The sequence below is a fragment of the Hipposideros armiger genome, unplaced genomic scaffold, assembly GCF_001890085.2.
Source record: "Hipposideros armiger isolate ML-2016 unplaced genomic scaffold, ASM189008v1 scaffold_133, whole genome shotgun sequence".
Classification (NCBI taxonomy): Eukaryota; Metazoa; Chordata; class Mammalia; order Chiroptera; family Hipposideridae; genus Hipposideros; species Hipposideros armiger.
Window position 1 is genome coordinate 3,102,228 of NW_017731483.1, and position 19,126 is coordinate 3,121,353.

The 19,126-nt window shown below is 46.7% G+C and overlaps 3 protein-coding genes across 14 annotated transcripts in view; 1 reads left to right on the top strand and 2 right to left on the bottom strand.

Moving 5' to 3' along the window:
* EXOSC3 (exosome component 3) overlaps nucleotides 1–5,496 on the top strand; it is a 39,705-nt gene extending 34,209 nt beyond the window's left edge. For both annotated transcript variants that reach the window (XM_019649517.1, XM_019649518.1), the window contains exon 3: nucleotides 4,484–5,496. In XM_019649517.1, coding sequence (XP_019505062.1) covers nucleotides 4,484–4,681 — 198 coding nt within the window. In that variant the 3' untranslated portion in view covers nucleotides 4,682–5,496. The remainder of the gene's footprint in view (nucleotides 1–4,483) is intronic.
* Nucleotides 1–8,031, bottom strand: part of TRMT10B (tRNA methyltransferase 10B) — an 18,371-nt gene extending 10,340 nt beyond the window's left edge. The window contains exons 1-2 of one of the 4 annotated variants that reach the window (XM_019649520.1): nucleotides 7,961–8,021; nucleotides 6,432–6,537 (exon numbers count right to left, since the gene is read on the bottom strand). The gene's annotated coding sequence lies outside the window, so the exon portion shown is untranslated. Of the gene's footprint in view, nucleotides 1–6,431; nucleotides 6,538–7,624; nucleotides 7,900–7,960 lie in introns of those variants that run through there. The other 3 variants (XM_019649521.1, XM_019649519.1, XM_019649522.1) reach the window with 3 other exon arrangements.
* A 4,070-nt stretch (nucleotides 8,032–12,101) lies between these two features.
* FRMPD1 (FERM and PDZ domain containing 1) overlaps nucleotides 12,102–19,126 on the bottom strand; it is a 76,579-nt gene continuing 69,554 nt past the window's right edge. For all 8 annotated transcript variants that reach the window (XM_019649539.1, XM_019649538.1, XM_019649541.1 and 5 more), the window contains 2 exons: nucleotides 17,288–18,082; nucleotides 12,102–14,617 (listed from right to left, as the gene is read on the bottom strand). In XM_019649539.1, coding sequence (XP_019505084.1) covers nucleotides 12,237–14,617; nucleotides 17,288–18,082 — 3,176 coding nt within the window. In that variant the 3' untranslated portion in view covers nucleotides 12,102–12,236. The remainder of the gene's footprint in view (nucleotides 14,618–17,287; nucleotides 18,083–19,126) is intronic.

Consider the following 19,126-nt stretch of genomic DNA (forward strand, 5'->3'; position numbering starts at 1 on the left):
AGGGGAACAGACAAGTTGCTGTCCTTTTGTTCTTCAGTCTAGTTGTGGAGGATGTCGCTTCACTGGCCCAAGTTGGCACCATCATTGCTCTCTTCCCGGGCAAAGCAGATCAGTTGCCGGCTTCTGGACGGTTGCTCACGGCTGCTGCTGGCCGCTCACGCTGGCTGCTGGCTACATACAGTAGCCCATGGCAACCCACTGCAGCAGGGGCTGTAGCCTACGCAGTCGACAGTGACTCACGGCAGCCCAGCTCCAGGTTGAACTGTTGTTCAGCATCTTAGCTGTAGAGGGCAGTGTCACTGGCCCTCATGTGGGATCCGAACCGAGGCCCTCTGGCGTCCCAAGCCGGCTCTTAACCAACACGCCACTCAGCCGGCTCCCTAAAACTCATCTTAAATCCACATCACTTCCATAGGGATTCTAGCTCTTCCTCCAAAAGTCCTGTTTCCTAATTCTGTATTGCTGAGAACAAAAAAGGAGTCATGGCATTGACTGGAGTATACAGTCTAGCATATAATATACAGGATACAAAATACAGTCCTCAGGGGTAAAAAGTATAATTATTGCACTGTGTTGTACAGCTGAAACTAATTCTAAAAAATGTGTATTTCACAATAAAAAATAATAAAAAAAAAAAATACAGTCCTCGGTACTGGTAATATTTGCCAATGCAGTGGAAGGGTGAAAAATTTAAAGTATAAGAATGGATAAGAGGTTTTATTATTTTTTTAATTGTAATAGTGAAAACATAATTTATATATTTATATATATATTTAATATCAAAATATGGAAAAGTAAAAAGCCTACTTTTTAGATGACAATTCAAATAATATGCAACATGAGGCTTACCAGGTAACTAGAAAATCCATCATTCATCCTCACACACTCTTCATACAGGGGACTGTCTGTCGTGAATCCAGCGAGGCAGATCCAAAATGGCCTGTCCGCTTTTTTATTTGAACCATACAACCTTCGGATCTGTCCAGCCAATCTACTTAATTCCTTCAAAGAAATAAGGACAACTTAGAGTGGAAACATGCCCTTTCTTTCTACATTCATTATCAACAAATGGTTACTTGGTGAGTTCACTGATAGCTACACTGGAAAATCTCATGAACAGAATGACCCCTTTTCCTGTGGGAGTATAAGCACGTGATTGCGTGTTACACCCCATGGCATCACGCCTTATAGATGAAAGGTAAGGTAATACTAGTCGAGAAAAAGTGCATTAGTAGAAAAAGTGAGGCCTCTCCCTCCTTGTGGACCTGCCGTTATATATATAATATGATATGTGAAATTGTTCTTTTACCTCTTATCTAAAATCTTACCATGTGATGTTTATGATTTATTAAAAAGAGGTTAGATTACATTGCAGACATTTTTATACTCCATCAGATAAACTTGGCACCTTCTCCCTAACTCCAGGAGATGTAATAGGATTGGAAGTCTTAACTTTCCATCCTGATTCAGAGTCCTTTACCTAACAGAAAAGTAGTTTGACAATCTGGCCTGATTTGGTTCAGTAGAGAAAAAAAGGCTTTGAGTTTGATTTAAGCTGGTATCTCAATATAAACAGTAGGAAATTCCTGGTAACCTTTTCAGAGAGCTATAGTTAGAGGTACCGTGTAAGAACTGTAGACCTTCAGTTTTCCTAATTTCTTTGAAAAACTTGCAAACACCACCATATGCAAGCAGGGTCTTAGAAAACGGAAACACTTGTTTTGCGGTGTAAGGCCAAAAATTAAGGCCCAATGCTGTGTTGTCTTGACATCTGGTGAAACTGGGTGAGCCTTGAATGGCCTAACTACAAGTTCCTCTCTCAATTCTGGTCCCCTAGCTAAACAATCCTTTTAATCAAAGAGGCCAGGTGTAGTTCCTACTTATCCCCAAGCAGTGGGTTTCAATTTCCTGCCAATCCACAGAATTATTCCAACAAACCAATCGCATCTTCCTGCATGAAACAGTGGCACCCCATCCTCTTGATACTACAAAGCCTGCCTCCCACAGGCCCTGTTCATTCTGTTCCCAAGTGCAACTTCATGTGGCCCTGCATAGCATGCAGTGTCATCCTCCCCCAGGCTGAGTACATGTGACTATCAATCTTACCTGTCCAGTGTCAGGTGTCATGTGTTCAGCCACCCCTAGGATCCCAGGGTAGAAATCCTTCCTTCACCAATAGGGAGAATGGGAGACCACTAAAATACATACATTGCAGGAAGACCTCCCACCAGGGAATCTCCCCACAACAAGNAGGTCACTGGTTCTGGGGTCATAGGTCTCCCTGAGAATATGATAAGAATTACAGACCCCTGAAGTCTATTGATAGGTCCCTTTTAGATGACATTATAGAATTCATTCAATATGTTGATCAAGACCAAGGAACATGATGTGTTCCTAAAGATGTTCCTGAAGACTGGACTGTTTTTAAGTAATAAAAAGACACCGATATAATTTATCAAGTGATCATAGCTCCTGAAGGATTAAATTGTGAAGGGGAGGGGACAGGACAGAGACCCTTTTGGTTCTTTTGAGATACAGAATACATTTCTGAATTTGCTAGCAGCTTAGCTATCAAGTTGACTAACCCAAACTGGTCAGAGTAACTGAAGCAACTGTATCTAACAAGGACATGAGAAAAGGGATCACTGAGATTTGTGTAATAAGAGGTTCTCTAACATGCTTGTATCAGATGCAGTGTATTTTCTGGCTATTTTCAAGTTAGACTTATCAGTACTGTTTTTTTGCTTTTCAATTTGACTTGTTATAATTATGTTTGAAAAATCTAGTTTGCACAAGGCTCAGAAGGATACAAAGATACTCCCACAAATGATCTAGTTAGAAGGCTACAGTTAGGAAGAGAGAGGCCCTCCACGCCCATACTCGGAACGGGAGACGGGGTAGGAGCCACAGGCGGGAACAAAGTGCTATGGGAGCTTAAAGCAGGGCTGGGTTAGGACAAGCTGATCTTGCAAAGCACATGTACAGCATATTACTGAGCTGGGGGAAATCATGATCAAAGGAGGCAGGAGAAAATCAGACAACTTTATGATACCAGTTTAGTGAACAACTCTGGATATAGCAATAATTACTTAACCTATCTCTAAAGAGGTTTTTCCACAAATAGATGTATAGAAAAATGAATGAACACATCCAAAGCCATGTAGTTTAAGGGCTAATTCCTTGTTATGTAAACTTTTTAACTTAGTTAACATATATCTGGGCACTTCCTGTGAGCTAGGCACTATGGGAGATAAAAAAGCATACATAAAATGTGGTCCCTCTTATTATTAACCGATATTCTAGTGAAGATCCAAGATGGCAAGGAAAGGCGAATATGTGCCATCGCCACTGTTTGCTCTGCTCTTTGGTCAAGGCCCCTCCAGCAACTTTGCCGCCTCCAGCTGCAATCGGGCTGCCCATTATTCCACTGAGTTCTGAAGAACAAAGCCTTTTCTGGAAGAAACTCCTTTCTTCAGTGCTTCAGGCCAGTTTTGAGTCTCATAGTAAGTGGACAGGATATCAAATACTGTTAGAAGGGTAAACAGAAAACACAGTGACCACACTGGAAAAAAACTAGTACATGACTAAGAAGAAAGTATTCTGGGATATTTCATTCAACAAACCTACTCTGTACCACACATGGTACTAGATCCTGGGGAAACAGGCAAAGATACAGGCCCTGCTTGCTCACAAGGACCTCAGCCTACACTGAGAAATACAGGCCTGTGAATGGACAGTGCAGTGCTGCAACAGAGGAACACTACAGTGGGAACACAAAGGAGGGGCCCACATGGCCTGGGAGGGGGACGGGAGCAGCCAAGATGACTGTGAACTGAATCCTGAAGAACAAATAGGAATTCTCTGCTCAAGGATGTGTTAAAGGCAGAGTATTCTAGGCCAAGGCAACAATTTCAACTATAACAATGTTGGGGATAAGGAAGAAAATAAGAAATGCCTCTTGAGAGGCCAGAATACATGCCATAAAGTGCATGTGATAAAGTCCAAGCACATCAGTGAGGGGAGATTGCTTCAAGGGCCATTCACACTTAAACACGATTCAAAGAAGCAGCACCAGAACTAACATTAAGTTAAGCACGGGACATGTGAGCAGTACCTTGATTGATGGCCAATATCTCTGAATGATAGTTTTTCCCATTCTTGCGTCTGATCATGTATTCCTGGATCGGCAAGCGGGCTGTCTTGACAGAATGTTCTCGGGCCTTTTGAAACGTCACCTTCTGTAAATCACAGTTAAATATTTTTATTTTATTTTTATTTTTTTAAAGATTTTTTATTGGGGAATNGTCCAGTTTGTTGTAAGATTTGTATTAATTTGTAAACTAGAATTTTGAAATATTTTCTAAATATCTCTAATGACAAGCATAATAAAGTAACCACTAAGGATTTGCTGAAGATATCTTCCAAGGTACCTTGAAAATGATTGTCATTTATGGTTGTTCTCTCATTCTGACTTTTTTTGTAGTATGTCCCAGTGAAAGGAGACCATGTGATTGGCATAGTGACAGCTAAATCTGGAGATATATTCAAAGTTGATGTTGGAGGGAGTGAGCCAGCTTCTTTGTCTTACTTGGCATTTGAAGGTGCAACGAAAAGAAACAGACCAAATGTGCAGGTAATGATGGGAACCTTTGGTTTCAAAAGAAGAAAAGCATTCACATAGCTAGAAGGCAACCTGAATTGTCTCCAAAGCATGACCTTTGTTCCCAGTTGTATAGGATGATCGTTGAGCATCTGTGAGTTCCTACCTCTAAGAGTTCCTTCCCATGCTCCAGCTCTGGGGCCAGAGCCACATACTTATGTTACATTTGCTATATTGGGTGTTGTTTCATCTCTGAGTTGAAAGGTTATATCTGTTCTCTCTGTTGTTATCTGTTTTGTCCATATTCAGTGGATAAAGAAGTAAGCAAGCCTGGGGCTTAGGAATGAAGGAGGGCTAAGTGGTGCAAATTGCCTTCTCCGCCATCCATCCATCCTGATCGTAGGTCCTGGGACTGTCATCTCACAATTTCAGTCACATCACTGTTTCCCAAGAATTTCTTCCTGGAGTTGACAGAGGAGTGGTCGTGTTTCCTCAAGTTTTCTGTTTGGGCTTTTCAGGTAGAATAGCCACACTTCCTATATATCCAAGCCAGAATTTTGGTTTCTTTGCCCCTTCTCTCCTTACATGTGTCTTTTGTTGCTTGATCCTATTTGATTCTATCACTAAGTCCACCTCTTCATCTCCATTTTGTAAATTCAGGCCTAGGTACCTCTTGACTGGAGCTAGTCAAGTATCTCCTCATTGACATCCCTACCTATATGCTTTGCCTCTCTATCCAGGATTTTGAGAGCTGAGAGCCTCACACACTCTGTAGGCTTTCTTCAAAGCCTACAGATTTCCTTGGCATTATACTCTTAAGTCTTCCCTCATCCATAATTATATCTCCATTCAGCCATGCATGAACCACACCAAACTGTAACAGCACTACTGAACTCATAATTNATTTACTTACAGTAAAATGCAAAGATTTTAAGATTTGAAATTTGTGTTCATTTTCTTGCCTAGGCTAGTTTACTTTTACTTAGAAATCCTTCCTTTAATAGTCAGTACAAATTTTAACATATTTATTTATACCACTGTCTGTGGCACTATGAGTGTATGGCATACACAAAATTTAATAGTGTACATAACATTTCTAGACAAATGAGGAAAATACCAAGTTATTCTTAAACATTTGAAAAGTGTTGCACTGTTCACATACGAACAGCGATGTTGAATATGAATATCGTTTTTAACAAAAGATATCCAGACCTGTTATGATAGTTCCTTTAGATGACTGAACTTTGTTATGCCAACCATCAGTGTCATCTGCATTTAGACATTCAAAAAAGAACAAATGAAAACTTTAAGGTAAACTGGTCCAACACCTAACAACCTCATTTTATTAGGGGAAACAAATATAAATTTGTTAAATGAATGCTAGTTTGTTAACAGCCAATGTGATCTCTTCCTCCTCTGAACTCTATAGCATTTTTTATTCTTTTTTATCCTTTTGTGTTTGTCCATTCATTCAGTCAATAAATATTCATTGAGCTCCTCTTCTGTGCCAGGCCCTTTTGGGGAATGACTGGAGGGCAATGAATGTAGATGTTTCATTGGAGAAATCAGGCTGAGAAGTTGGAGTACCAAGAGGGGCTGCAGAGTTTTCCATTGCTGTTGAAAAAATTGGGAGGTCAGTGCTCATCTTTTCTCTCCTACTGAACTGAATTCCTTTACAGGAGGGACCGTGTACCTACATTTACCTAAACACAGAACAGCTCATAGAACCTTGCAAATTATAGTGTTTGAATAACTGTATGTTGAATTAACTGAAGTTTACCACCACCACCCCGATTCCCTTCCTTCGAATTCTACTCTTTGGATCTCTCACCTTTCCAAATTCCTATAGTCCCTGAGAATGTTTTTCAGATCAGGAACTTGGGATACAGAGATCTTGAAAAGCAAATGAAGGCAACTCCAACCACTACCAGGAGAGTCTATAAGAGAGCAGATCAGGCACTCATGAGGACAGGGACCGCCTCTTTATCACCTTTGTACCTTTAGTGGCTAGCACAGAATGGAAACTCAGTGAATACTAATTCGGAGCTTGCCACCTAGTGATGCTTAGAAAGCAAAGGTGAAGCTGGGCATCAAAGAAGCACTAATCTATCAATCTGTGTGACATCATATATATATATATATATATATATATATATATATATATATATATATATATATATATATATATATATATATATATATATATATATATATGCCCAGATTTAGCATTTCATTTCTTCATTGAAAAAAATGTTTTCTGAGGCTCCATTACGGGTCTAGGAGCTCCTCAATTACTTAATCATTATCAGTTACCAAACACCTGACTTAACAGCACATGCCAAGGATTTGGGGATGACAGTTCACTCTGTCTTCATGGGGCTGCAATGATCTGACTCAGCCTTGCATGATAGCTGGTCTGCCTGTTTGCCCACCAGATTACAAACCCTTCCAGAGAACACAGGATAAAGAATTCACGTGCAAACCCCAGTACTCAGTACTGAGCCTCGCAGAATAAAAGCTTCTTAAATGATTGATAGTCATGTCACTCTTCTGCTAGAACCATGCGGCATTCTCCATTTCCCTTGCAGTCAATAGTCAAAAATCCTTCCAATGGCCAACACTGATCATTAAGGTCCACCTCCGCCTTCTATTGTCCTCTGCACTGTCTGGTCCACTTGGTGTTCCTCAAACATATCAAAGGTATTCCCACCTCGGGGCCTTGCTGTTCTCTGTACCTCCAATGCCGGCTCCTCCGTCTCAAAAGTTTGCCAACCCCTGCCCTAGATAATTACATGATTACCTTTTTCACTTCATTCAGATTTTTGCTACCCAACATGGCACACATTTTACTTATTTTGTTGTTGTTGGAACTTCCCCATTCCTATATCGTGTGTTCTGTTTGCTTTGTTCACTATGTCCTCTACGCCTAGAAAAGGACTTGGTACATAATAAATGCTCAATACTTGCTTCATTAATAAATCCCCCACCTACCCCCATTTCTGAGTTTTCTAACCCAAGTCCCACCAGATGAGCAGATCCCTAGACGCTATGTGATGGATCAGTCTCTGCGCGCTTCTCTCATTTCCTCATTCTAAATTTTGGTCCCCCGAAGCTGGTTCCACGCCTCAGGCACCTTCAGCGCTAGAAAGCCTGGAACCCAGGCTGGAAGGACCCCGCCTGTGGGCCCCGCCTGGCGCACAGGCTGCGAGTGCGAGTGCGAGGGGAGGCAGGAAGGGAAAGCACCAAAATGGTGTGGGACACAGGCCACACTTAAACGCGCTCTCCACCTGCGAATGCGGCCGCAGGGCCGGCCTAGAGCCCCTGGCCTCTACCCCGCCCCCGAGCGAGCCCCGGGAATACCTGATCCCGTCACCTCCGGCAGCGGCGGCGCACACCAGACCCCGCCTCCGGCCTCACTTCCGATTCCTGCCCCTCTCCGAAAGGCATTCTGGGTATTGTAGGTTTCCGCCCCGCTGCTCGGTGTGCGGGGGCGGGGCCAGAGCGGAGGCTTGGGCTTCCAAGCCCCACCTGGCACCAGGGTGCTGCGTCCCGCCCGAAGTGTTGCCGCGCCTCTCGGAGCCTATTTCCCAGTTAGGTGAGGATTATAATCCCAGCCACTTGCCGACCCCACAGGGGCTGTTCAGGTGACCAGCCAGCTTTGATGGCTGTCAAGGATTGGACATTGTGAACCTGGGCTGAAGCCAGACTTGAACCAGCCCTCATCTCGCAGTCTGCCCTCCCCTGGGCTTCCCCACAACCAGCAGGGCCCACGAGCTGACACAGCCCTTACCTGAGCACACATTCCCCTTCACCGTACCTGGCTGTCCAGGCTCACAGTAGAGCTGTCCGGGCTCGCGCAGGCAAAGAGTGAGTCTAGCCTCTTGCCCCTTGCCCTTCTCTATCTCTCCTCACATATCCATGGGGAAACTGAGGCTCAGGGATCTGAAGCGACTTGCCCAAGCCTTGTCTTGATCAAAACTATCAGTCATTCTTCCTTTCATTGCTGCAGTCCTAGGAGTCTCACCCTTGCAGAGAGACCCTACCAGAACGAGCCTGAAATATCTCCCACCCAAGAAACCACAGCCTGTTGGACCCCTCCTTGGCCCCCTAGTTTCCCTCTCTGGACTTTCTTTCCACAGCTCCTTCAGCACCTCCTACCCAGTCCCCAAGCCATGCTCCAGTGGATTCTTTATTTGCCACTGGAGTTATTTTCAAATGCTAAAACTAAGCATTTTCCCCCCCAGAAGGCTTTTTCTAAAACCTAGCTCTAACGTCTTGTCTGTGCTCAAAAGCTGGTCCTGGCTTCCCCTTCAGCAGGGCTTGCAAAGTGACTCAAACAGTCTTCAGTGGCTCCCACCATACCTGCCAGTCCCTGCACCTTGCACTCAGTGGTACTGGATACCTTTCATCCCTGTCTGCCACTGTTCTTGTGTTTCTTCACTTTTGAATGAGCTCAGGGGTACTTCTCCATGGCAAAGTCCTCCTAGCTGGTGTCACTGCCTGCTCCCCCAGCCCCACCCAGCCCCCATCCATTTGCCAGATGATTATCGTGTCTTCCCTACTGCAAACCCCTCAGTGGCTTCCCATCAAACTGGGATGTAAAATCTAACCTTCCCAAGGCCTTGCATAGCCTGGTTCCCGGCTGCCCCTCCAACCTCATCATCTATCACTCTTCCTCCAGCTTGCTGTGTTCCAGTCACTTGTCTTCTTCAAATGCTTCCAACACACCAAAAGCCTTTGCAGATAAAATACTGTTCCCTTTCCTCTTTTTCCATGGCTGGCTCCTCCTCATCCTTTAGACTTCAGCTTAAACATTCTTTCTTCAGAGAGGCCTTTACTGATCACCAGAAGTAAGACTGGCTCATCCCACCCCCATCTTGGTATGCTTCATTTTCTTTATGTTACCCATCAATCAGTTATTTATTTTTTTTCCTGAGGGGACTACATCTATCATGTTGATTGTATTCCCAGTGCCACTACACAGTAAATATTTCTTGACAGAATAAACAAATGAGTATTTTTCTCCTTTCTTGACACTTCCAAAACTTACCTTCTCATCTGTCAAATCCAGAGCCTGACACACAATAGCTACTCAAAAATACTTCTGACAAATAGTTCTAATTAATGCTGCCTCCCACAGGAAGTCTTCCATGGTCACTACTCTGCCCTCACCCAACAGTGACTTCTTTCCTTTGAGCTCTCATACATTTTAACTGTTCTTTGGTGGCCCTGAGCACACCATGCCTGATGTTGTAAGTCTCTATCTCCACATGTCATCTTATCTCTTGGACCAAGAGCACTTGAAGACAGGATTCTCACCCAATTATTTACATCCATAATCCTGTATCAGGCATCACCTGGCATGGATGTATCATAAATGTTTGTTTTAAGAAATGAATCAGCCAATATGATGGTGGGTGGGAAAAGGAAGGAGGAATGTAAATGTCCAGCATCATGAAACAGTTGACACTTGCATTGTGGAGTAGGCAGTCCCACCTTGCCTATCTCATGTAGGGGGCTGTGTATCTCCAAGAAAGTGCTACACAGGACAATGCCCCCTGCACTTTAGCGTCTCAACAAGAAATAAGGAGTTTCCCAGAGCTTCTGGGACTTAGTACTCCCCGTGAGAACTGCAGAGGAAAATACCAGCGCCATACTGTAGCAACCTTAGAAAGTTCTGGATTTGAGGGGAGAGGAAGCAAAGAAAGAAGGAAACCAACATTTGAGTGCTTAAGCTGGAGGCTTCACTGCCTTCCATAATTATTTCTCTCAATAATGCTGAGTGTATATTATATAAAAATCTCCACTTTAGCATTGTTGATAACAAAATGTATTCAAGGCACCTGGTACATTGTAGGTCCTCATAAATGAAGATTACTATTTTCTTTTGTCAGATGGGGAACCTAAGGCTCAGAGAAGGGCCTATAACAACACTGCCAGGATTCAAGTCCTGATTGAGTTGAAATCCTGAGTTCCTACCCTGAATTTGTGAACATATGGACAATGTTCACATAAATATTATATAGCTCTTCATAGCTTTTCTGGTGGGAAAGGCACTCAAGTTCTTTTTAACATCATACAATTTTTATTATTTCGGTGTCCTATTGGTTCTATTTTTCATTGCCATGAAATCACTTCAAATCTGTGTTCAAGAACCTTATTTAAATTTTATTCAAAGTATTCTGTGGAAAAGAAACAGGCCTCTAAGAAAATAAATCTTTTACTGGCACAAGTACTGGTTAACTGGTTACTAGTTAACAAGTAACTAGTAACAGAGGTTGGGAACGATGTCTTTTCTCCCAAAGTATTGCATGCCTTCTGATTGGCTAGAGCTTGGGTAGGTGACTGAATACCTTCATCTCTGTTCCTGCTTTTGCTGGATGAAGGAGAGGAACTGGGGAACCCTAGAGGAGAGGAACTGCAGAGGCAGAACTGAGCTCACAATTGATCAGGAGCACCAGAGAGGCAAGAGGACCCCTTGAATGAACTCATAGCCCAAGGTGAGTGTCTAAACCACCTTTGGCCTGGACAGAGAAGCTAGGATAAAAAAGTATCACACGGGTATCTTGAAATCAGTTTTCCTGGAGTCTGAAAACAAAATGCAGGGAAGGATTTCAGACTAGCAGAGGCATCCATAAAAGTTGGGGGGTTATTACTGAGTATTTACTAGATTGAGTATTTATTAGATTTCTACCCTACAAAGCAGGTACTATTAGTATCCCCAATTTACAGAAGAGAAAACCAAAGCACTGAGAGGTTAAGTAGTTTGTCCAAGGTCCCACCAAGGTTAACTGGGATTAACTGGCTCAGCTGGGATTAAAAAGAAAGGTAAAAATGAATATATTTATTTTGCTCTAATGTTAGTCTTTAAAAGGCAAATCTAATTCAAGGCTTTAATATTTGCCTTTTTAGTAATTTAAAACAAAAATAGGGTATGAGATTGAGGGGTGCAGTAAATTTCAGATAAAGCACGGTGCACACCAGCATGAGTGTGGCCATGAAGCTAAGGAACTTACTGTCACCCAGTGGTAACCTGTGCTTGTCACAGCAAGTCAGCCAAGAGTACCAGGACCCCTGGTACAGGTGTTGAAAACCAGAACTTATGAAGGTAGAATCTATAATATCAAATATCACATATAGTCACTTCTAGTTGCAAAGGTTATTGCCAAATCAGTGTGGTAAGAGATTATGTTTTTCAATGACCCCCACCTTCCTCCCTCACCTCTGCCTTCTTGGGACAGTTTGTGACTTCTTGCTGCCACCCCCACCCCCCTACCCCCCAGGTTATGCTCCTTTTAGGGTACACACTTTATTGATGGTAATCTACTTATCTGTATCCCCAGAGGGTCTGTGAGCATCCTGACCAGGGAGGGACTTATCTATTATTCTTTATATCCTAGGCTCCTAGCAAATGGCCTGGCCCAGAGGAGGTATTCAATGAGCGAATGTGGAATGAATATGAGTGACTGTTTTGACCCAAACCTATCATCACTTTGCATGATTCAGGCCAAGAGTAAGCAGCAGTTTATTTGAATACTCTAAATAGTAAACATTTGAGAGGGGTGGGTGGAAGGATGGAAAGGGCATCTCAGGGAAGTGTCCAGGACAAGACAGGGGGCCTGGGCAGGCGGCCTGCTCACAGGGCAGTGGATGCCCGAAACTTCTGTGTCAAACCGAACACGGCGGCCGTCAGGGCCGTGCACTGACGGGCCAAGAGTTTCACACTCAGGTCGTGGTAGCCTCTCTCGCAGGTCAGCTTGGCAGCCTCCACAAACCGGTGGTAGGTGTACACCACGTCCCTCAGGTTCCCTGCTGCTTCCCTGTGGCGGGCAGAGCAGCGGCTGCAGTCCGTGAACTGGAAGCACAGGCCAGCCAGCTGGACCAGGTGCTGGAAGGTGTCATGCACAGCCCCCTGCATCTCTTCTGGGGACTGGTCCATTCTGATCACATGCTGACAGCTCAGTAGGAGCTTCTGGGAGCCCATGCAGAGGTGGCTCCGGCTTTCAGAAAAGTGCCAAGTGCACTTCTCTGGAGGATGTTTGTTCCCATTCCCCCAGGAAGCTTCTAAAATGTCTTGTAATTCCAGCAAGCTCTCTGTGAGTCGGATGAAGCCCTCGGGGGTACTGGCGGGGGCAGCTTTCAGCTGTCTCAGAGCCCTGGAGCAGTACTCTGGCCAGATGTGGCTGTTCCTCGACAGGGGCTCGGCGCTGCAGCTGTGGGCCCTGGCAGGCCTCCAGGGCAGGGCCAGCTGGCTTCCCGCAGAGGGCGGTGAGGTGAGGGGGGCTGTGGGGTGTGCTTCTGAGTCCCTGTCTTCTTCCTCTGTCTCAGGCTGCAGGCTGCGGAAGCATGTGGCATAGGAGAACTGGCAGCTGCACTGCTCCATCCCAATCCTAGGGGCCACTGTCTCATTCACCCCAGCAAACCCCAAAGATGTGGCCATCCTGAGACTGGCAGAAACGTTAGGATGGCTTTCTGGGGCAAAGCACAAGAAAGACTTCTCAGCAGAAAGGCAGATGCTAGGACTTTTATCTTTGCTTTCTGACAGTGAACGATGGTTTGAAACTTCTAAATGGGGATCCTCTTGGGGACATGGTAGTGGTTTTAGCACAGGAAGACCTGGGTTAAAACAGACCTGCTGAGGAGTATCCCTGGAGACTGTGTCTTCCCCTATCACATGGTTAAGGGGCTCTGCTTTGACCCCCTCTAGAGGGAAGGCTGATGGAATGGTCTGGTTCTCAAGGAGGAAATCAGGGTCTAAATCCAGCTCTGCCAATAGTTTTTGTCCTTGGGCCTGGCAGGCTTGGCCTGCGGTTTCTCTGCTTTGTCCTTTGGGGTCCGTGCGGGAGTGTGGTGGGGTCAGTTCAGTCCCTGTTACAGGAGTCTCCAAGGAGAGGGAGGCTATTATTCCACCATCTGGAGCAATGACACCAATAGTCTGTGGAATAGCATCCGACACGTGACCCTTAGGGTTGCCTGAGTCCTTCCCAGATTCATCAGGAAATACATTGGTGCCCGTTTTGTTTGTCACTTCTCGATCATGTTCCAAAGAAAGCTGTCCTTGTGGCTCCTCCTTTGGAGGGAAAGAAGCCATCTTCTCTCCTGAATTTATTTCACATTCACCACTTCTAGGCCTGTCTCCAGGAGACAACAAAGGCTCTGTGTATTGGGGGGCAGTTTCTTGCATATGATTTGTAAACAAAGATCCTAATCCTGTTTCCAGCTGGACTCCTCCCTGCTCTAGTGTGTCGCCTTGAGAGACATGTGGCCCCAGGCTGATGGTCAAGTAGACTCTGTCTGGGTTCGGGTCAGCACTGGAGAGGGAAGAGGTGCTGTCCCCAAGCTCTATGGAGAGTTCTTCGGGGGCACTGCCATCCGAGTCTTGAAATGGAGGTATGGTTTGGGAAGGCCCTATCTGAGCAGTATCTGAGCCAGATGAACTTGGGTTGGAACAGTCAGGGGCACTTGCTGAGCAACTGGCAACAGTGGCAGTCTCAGGGGCACCCCCAGAATTCTCTTTATGATTGGGGTCCATCCGGAGGCGGATAGCAGAAATAGAGGACACTCGGGAGTCAATGACAGATTTGGTTTCCATGGTCTCAGGCTCCATCTCCATCACCCGGGAGGCTGGGTTTTTGCTCTTGGCCTCCCTCAGGGGAGCCAGCAGCCCCAGGGCCTTGGTCTCCAGGAGGCCTGGCTCACCTTGCATGTCCTGCAGAGAGGACACAGTTGGGGAAGGTGCACCAAGGGCCAGGTAGGGCTCCCTGTCGTAGTAGCACACGTCGTCCATGCTCTCTAGGGAGGCTGAGGGCACCAGGGGAAATGAGACCTGACAGGTGTAGTCGGTCTGTAGGAAAGACCTTCTTTTTCTCAGGGTCTTGGCATACTTCTTCACCCCTCCCCTTCTGCCTGTCTCTCGTCCATCTGGTCCAGAATTCAGGCTGTCCTCGGGGCTGCAAGTGCTAGCCTCACTCTGCAAGCTTGTGGCACTGGGTTCTGCAGCAGAAATGGCTCTGGGCTCTGAGAGTCAAAAGAGGAAAACATACATAAAAAGCAGAAAAACCAAGAGGCTTACAAATCCTGGCTGGGCTGTGTAACCCTGGGCAAGTTAAATTGTGATCTCAATTTCCTTATCTGAAAGATGGGGCTAATAACTGTGGTACACATTTTTTGATTCTTGGTTGCCCAAGATCCATTTCATTGTCTTTTGGTCACCACAACTTCCTTTTAGGGAATGACATCTCCCCACTGATTACAGTCTGCTGGAACTATCAGTGAAGGTGCCCTGTCAAGTGATCAGATTTACAACCCAGAAAGTCAGTCACGTATTTCCTAGAATTTCAAACTCAAAACACATTGATTTAAAATAATAATAATAATAATAATAATAATAATAATAATAATAATAATAATAATAAAAGTAGAGCGCATTCTTTACAGCCACAGTATTCTGACAATGCGACCAGGACTCTCACAACCCAGCCTCCTGGCCTGGTTGCTGCCTGTGTCCGAAGCAGTTCTTCACCTTTGCTGGCAATTCTCTAAACTATCTTATGTCCTTTAACACTTTTTCTTCATGCTGTGCTACGTTAACCCAAGTCAATCCATACCCATCGTACCAAACAACACTGCCATGTAGGTTAAGTGCGTTCATGCCTATCAGGCACCTAGCACAAGGCCCGCAGGTGCTCACTTTGAGGGGAACTGCTGCTGCTGCTATTATTGTCGTTACATGTGGGAGGGCTCTGAAGGAGCTTTCTTTTGACAAAAAGTGGCCACGACTCTTAGTTGCAGGTGTGCAGGGTTTCGTGCGCACCAGGGTGGATCTCTTTGAGCAGAGAAGCACTTCTGTGAAGAAGTCCTCGGAATCAGCCCGAAGGAGTGAGGATCACTGCCAGGCACCTGAGAATCAGAGGGCTCGCACCAGTTGTTTCCAACCTGGCGGCACTTGGTTAAACCCCTTATCAAATCTCAGGCTGCTCCTCAGACCTCAAATCAGAGTCGCTGAGGCTGGGACCTAAGACTCTATAGTATTTAAACCAGGTCCCTTGGGTGACTTTGATGGCCAGTCACGTTTTGGAGCTGCTGCCTTAGGCTACCTACAGCCACAGAGGCCTAAAAGGGGCTCCCACAGAGTCAGGGGCCAGGAGTCCCAGTTCTGGGCTGTCTCCCCAGGAACACACTGACTCTCTCTAAGAAAGGGAGTGTCTAGTATGGACTTATGTCCTTGTCTAGAGAAAGGCCTTGACTGATGGTCTGTCGTGCTCCCATCATGCCCCCAGCACAATGGCTGGCCCAACAGGGCAAGGCTCGGGGCGTGGACGGCAGTTGGCTGGGTTCTTTGGGGAACAGTGCACAATCTAGCCATGGGTTTCTCCTTTCCCTAGGGCCACAACCAGTTAATGCACTCAGGGTAGATGGTGCAGAGCTCCTTCATCCACTTAGCAACAACTGTCAGGCACTATGTGCTGGTCACAAAGAGATGAGTGAGAAATGTACAACGCCTATGCTCTCCATCTAGTGAGAGAGAGAAACAGCAACACAAAATCACACAAATATATAAATAATGACAGGCAGTGCTAAGTGCCAGGCAGAAAGCACCCAGGGTGCTGTAGGAACAGGTAACAGGGGTGGGAGGTCTGCCCTCGTCTTGGTGGTTTGGTTAAAATTTCTGGAAAAAGTGAATTTCCAGGTGGGACCTGATAGATGGATAGGTATCAGCAGCCAAAGATCAGTGTGAGGGGGTGTTTCAGGCAGAAAGAGCTGCATGTGCAAAAGCCGGGGTGGGAAGAGCTAAAGAACTTTTAAAGACCAGCAAGGAGGTCTGTTGGGCAGGAATGCAGAAAGAGGGCTCAGGAGAAGAAGAGACACAGGCAGAGGCCACGCCACAGACGGCCTCAAAGAGCCTCCCAGGGCTGCTAAGCAGCTGGCTTTTCTTCCATGAGCCATGGGAAACCACTGGAGGGCAGAGAGCAACAGGAAGGGTCTGAAACAGAAATACAAGGGCTGTAGCTTCCCCAGCTCCTCGTAGGTCACCCTCAATGTCTGTGTGCTATTTCCCAATTTTTTATCTGCAGCATGCAGCCTCTCCCTCCCCCTCCCCTCTCCTACCCCCCTCTCTCCATGTCCTGCGAGGATCTCAGGTCAGCTGGGAAGTCATTCCGTGTGGAAAGATTCCCACACTCTGTGTGGAGGGAGAAATGAGGAACCTGAGAAGAGCATGACCAACAAATCTCTCCTGCCTTCTTATGTCCCTTAAGGGCCCACCAGTGCCCTGTCAGGTAGGTTCATCTTGTTTCAAGACCTCATTTAATGGAGTTTCAGAGTCAAGAATGACACAGCTGCTTCCCTCTGCTGGCACTCCCGTCAATCCCTTTTCTTCCTATGTAAATTCTGTCTACCTCACAAGGCTCGGCCCATTTGCCACCTCTTCTGGGAAGCCTTCCTGATTTCCACTGTTGAATGAATGCCTCACATCTCTGCTTGCCCACAGTTCTCTGAACCTCCCTTGTACACCTGACCTGAAGTGATGGTGCCTGTAATTGAGTCCACTGAGCCCAGGGCAGCCTCCTCAAAAGATGACCATGACATTACTTTACTCAAGTGTTTCCCCCTCAAATTTGGTCCCTGCCCCCAGTGGGTACTCAGGAGCTGCCTGCTGAATCTGCAGACCTGCTGAGGAGGGCTCACCTGAGAGGATGTCTGGGGGTGTGAGCTTGTCAGCTGCATCATAGTATTCCTCATCCGAGCTGCCATCCTCACAAGCAGGGGCCAGGGCCTCCGGCGTGGAGCTGGGCTGGGCCTCAATCCAACCCTGCTGGCCCCCGCCTGGCGGGCCCCCACCCTGCCGGGAAGCCATGCTCTCTGAGCTGTCACTCAGGTGGCTGGCTGGGGAAACACTGGAGCACAGGCTATAGTAGTCAGTCCGGCTGCCCTCATACAGCCGGGGGTCCAGTCTGGCAGCACTCGGTTCTGGTCCCCAGCTGAATGTGCCAGGAGCGGGACTCTCAGAAAGCTCCATCTTCTGGCACTGAGGGCTGGCTTTCTGGGCCAGGTCCAAGAGACAGAGAAAGCCGCTGGTTTCGATCCTGCTCCTCTTCTCTTGGCTGTCAGAATCAAGCCCCTCTGGGAAGCCTGGCGAGCCAAAGTGGAAGAAGCCGGACGTGCTGGAAGAGCAGGCGTCCAAGTCATCCTCTTCCAGGGCATCCATGGACTCGCTGGAGCCGCTGGTCCGACAGCCTCGGCTCTCGGTGTTAGCCGAGTCGGACGCTTCGGACTCAGCACTGTCTGTCATGCTGCTGGTCCCGCAGGTGCTCGGGCCTCTCCTGGCTACCTCGGGCGTGGGGCTGTCCCTGGGAGGCTGCTCCTCTTTTAGGAGCGGTCTGCAGGGGCACAGCTTTGGCAGGCGTCGGTCAGTGAGAGGTTCCAGCACGCAGTCCATTTCAGAAGATTCCTCAGAGTCGCTGCATGCCCTGGACTCGTAGCCTGCAACACAGGGGACACCAAGGGTTACAAAACCGCATTTGAGGACTGGCAGACGCCTATGTGTCCTCCTGCCCCCATGCTGCCAGCCCTCCCATTTTCCAGATGAGAAAACTGAGGTCCAGGAGGGTGTCTGGCTTAGTCATGCTATACTGACTGACACAGGACCCATGGGACTCGAAATTTCATGTTCTCCCCACAACATCAGGCCTCCTTTCCTACGTCTATCTGAACCACCTGTTTGACACAGGATTACCTCCATCTCTACTTCCTAGGAGAGCTGTCTGTTCACGGAAACATGGAGGGTATTTAATTGGATTTCATTTTGCTCTGGGCAGTATCACCCAGGTTTGCTAGCCCCCTCACCAAATCTCAGCCCTGTCCTGCCTGAGCATCAACATCAGATGGGAATCATACTTAAAATATATAAAACATATTCCTGGCCTTACCCCAAATGTACTGTCAAATAGCTAGGGAGTGGGGCCTATGAATCTGTATTTTTAGCAACTTTATGGGAGATTCTGAGGCTGCTAGGCTGGCACCATTCTGTAGCCTGGCCTTGAGGACCCACTGGTGCTTATAGGGCTTTTAGGCGAGTGAAAACTCATCCAGCTGCTGGTACTCAGGAGGGAGCCACGGAGAGAGGGTTGGAGGCATGGAGCCAGGTCTCCAATCTCCTTCACCATAAGCCTCCAGGGTGATCTTTCTAAACACTTATTTCTGATCACATCACGCTATCTTTAAACTCTCTGATGGCTCCCCCTGCCTAAAGGGAAGAGCCTACGCTCTCCTACATGAGCCAGGGCCTTCCAGGATGGCTCTGACCCCTCCTCAGCAGCCTGGTCCCTTCCTGGAACCCTCCCATGCTCCACCGCAGACAGCTCCTCACAGATCAGGATGTTGCCCTTGGTTTCATGCCTCCATGTTGTCCCTTCTGCTTCGGATGATCTCGCCTCCCTTCTTTATCTGGCTAATTCCAGCAGGTTCTTCAAGATGTATTTCAAATACCTCCACCTCTGGAGCGCCTTCTCTGACCACTGTCACCTG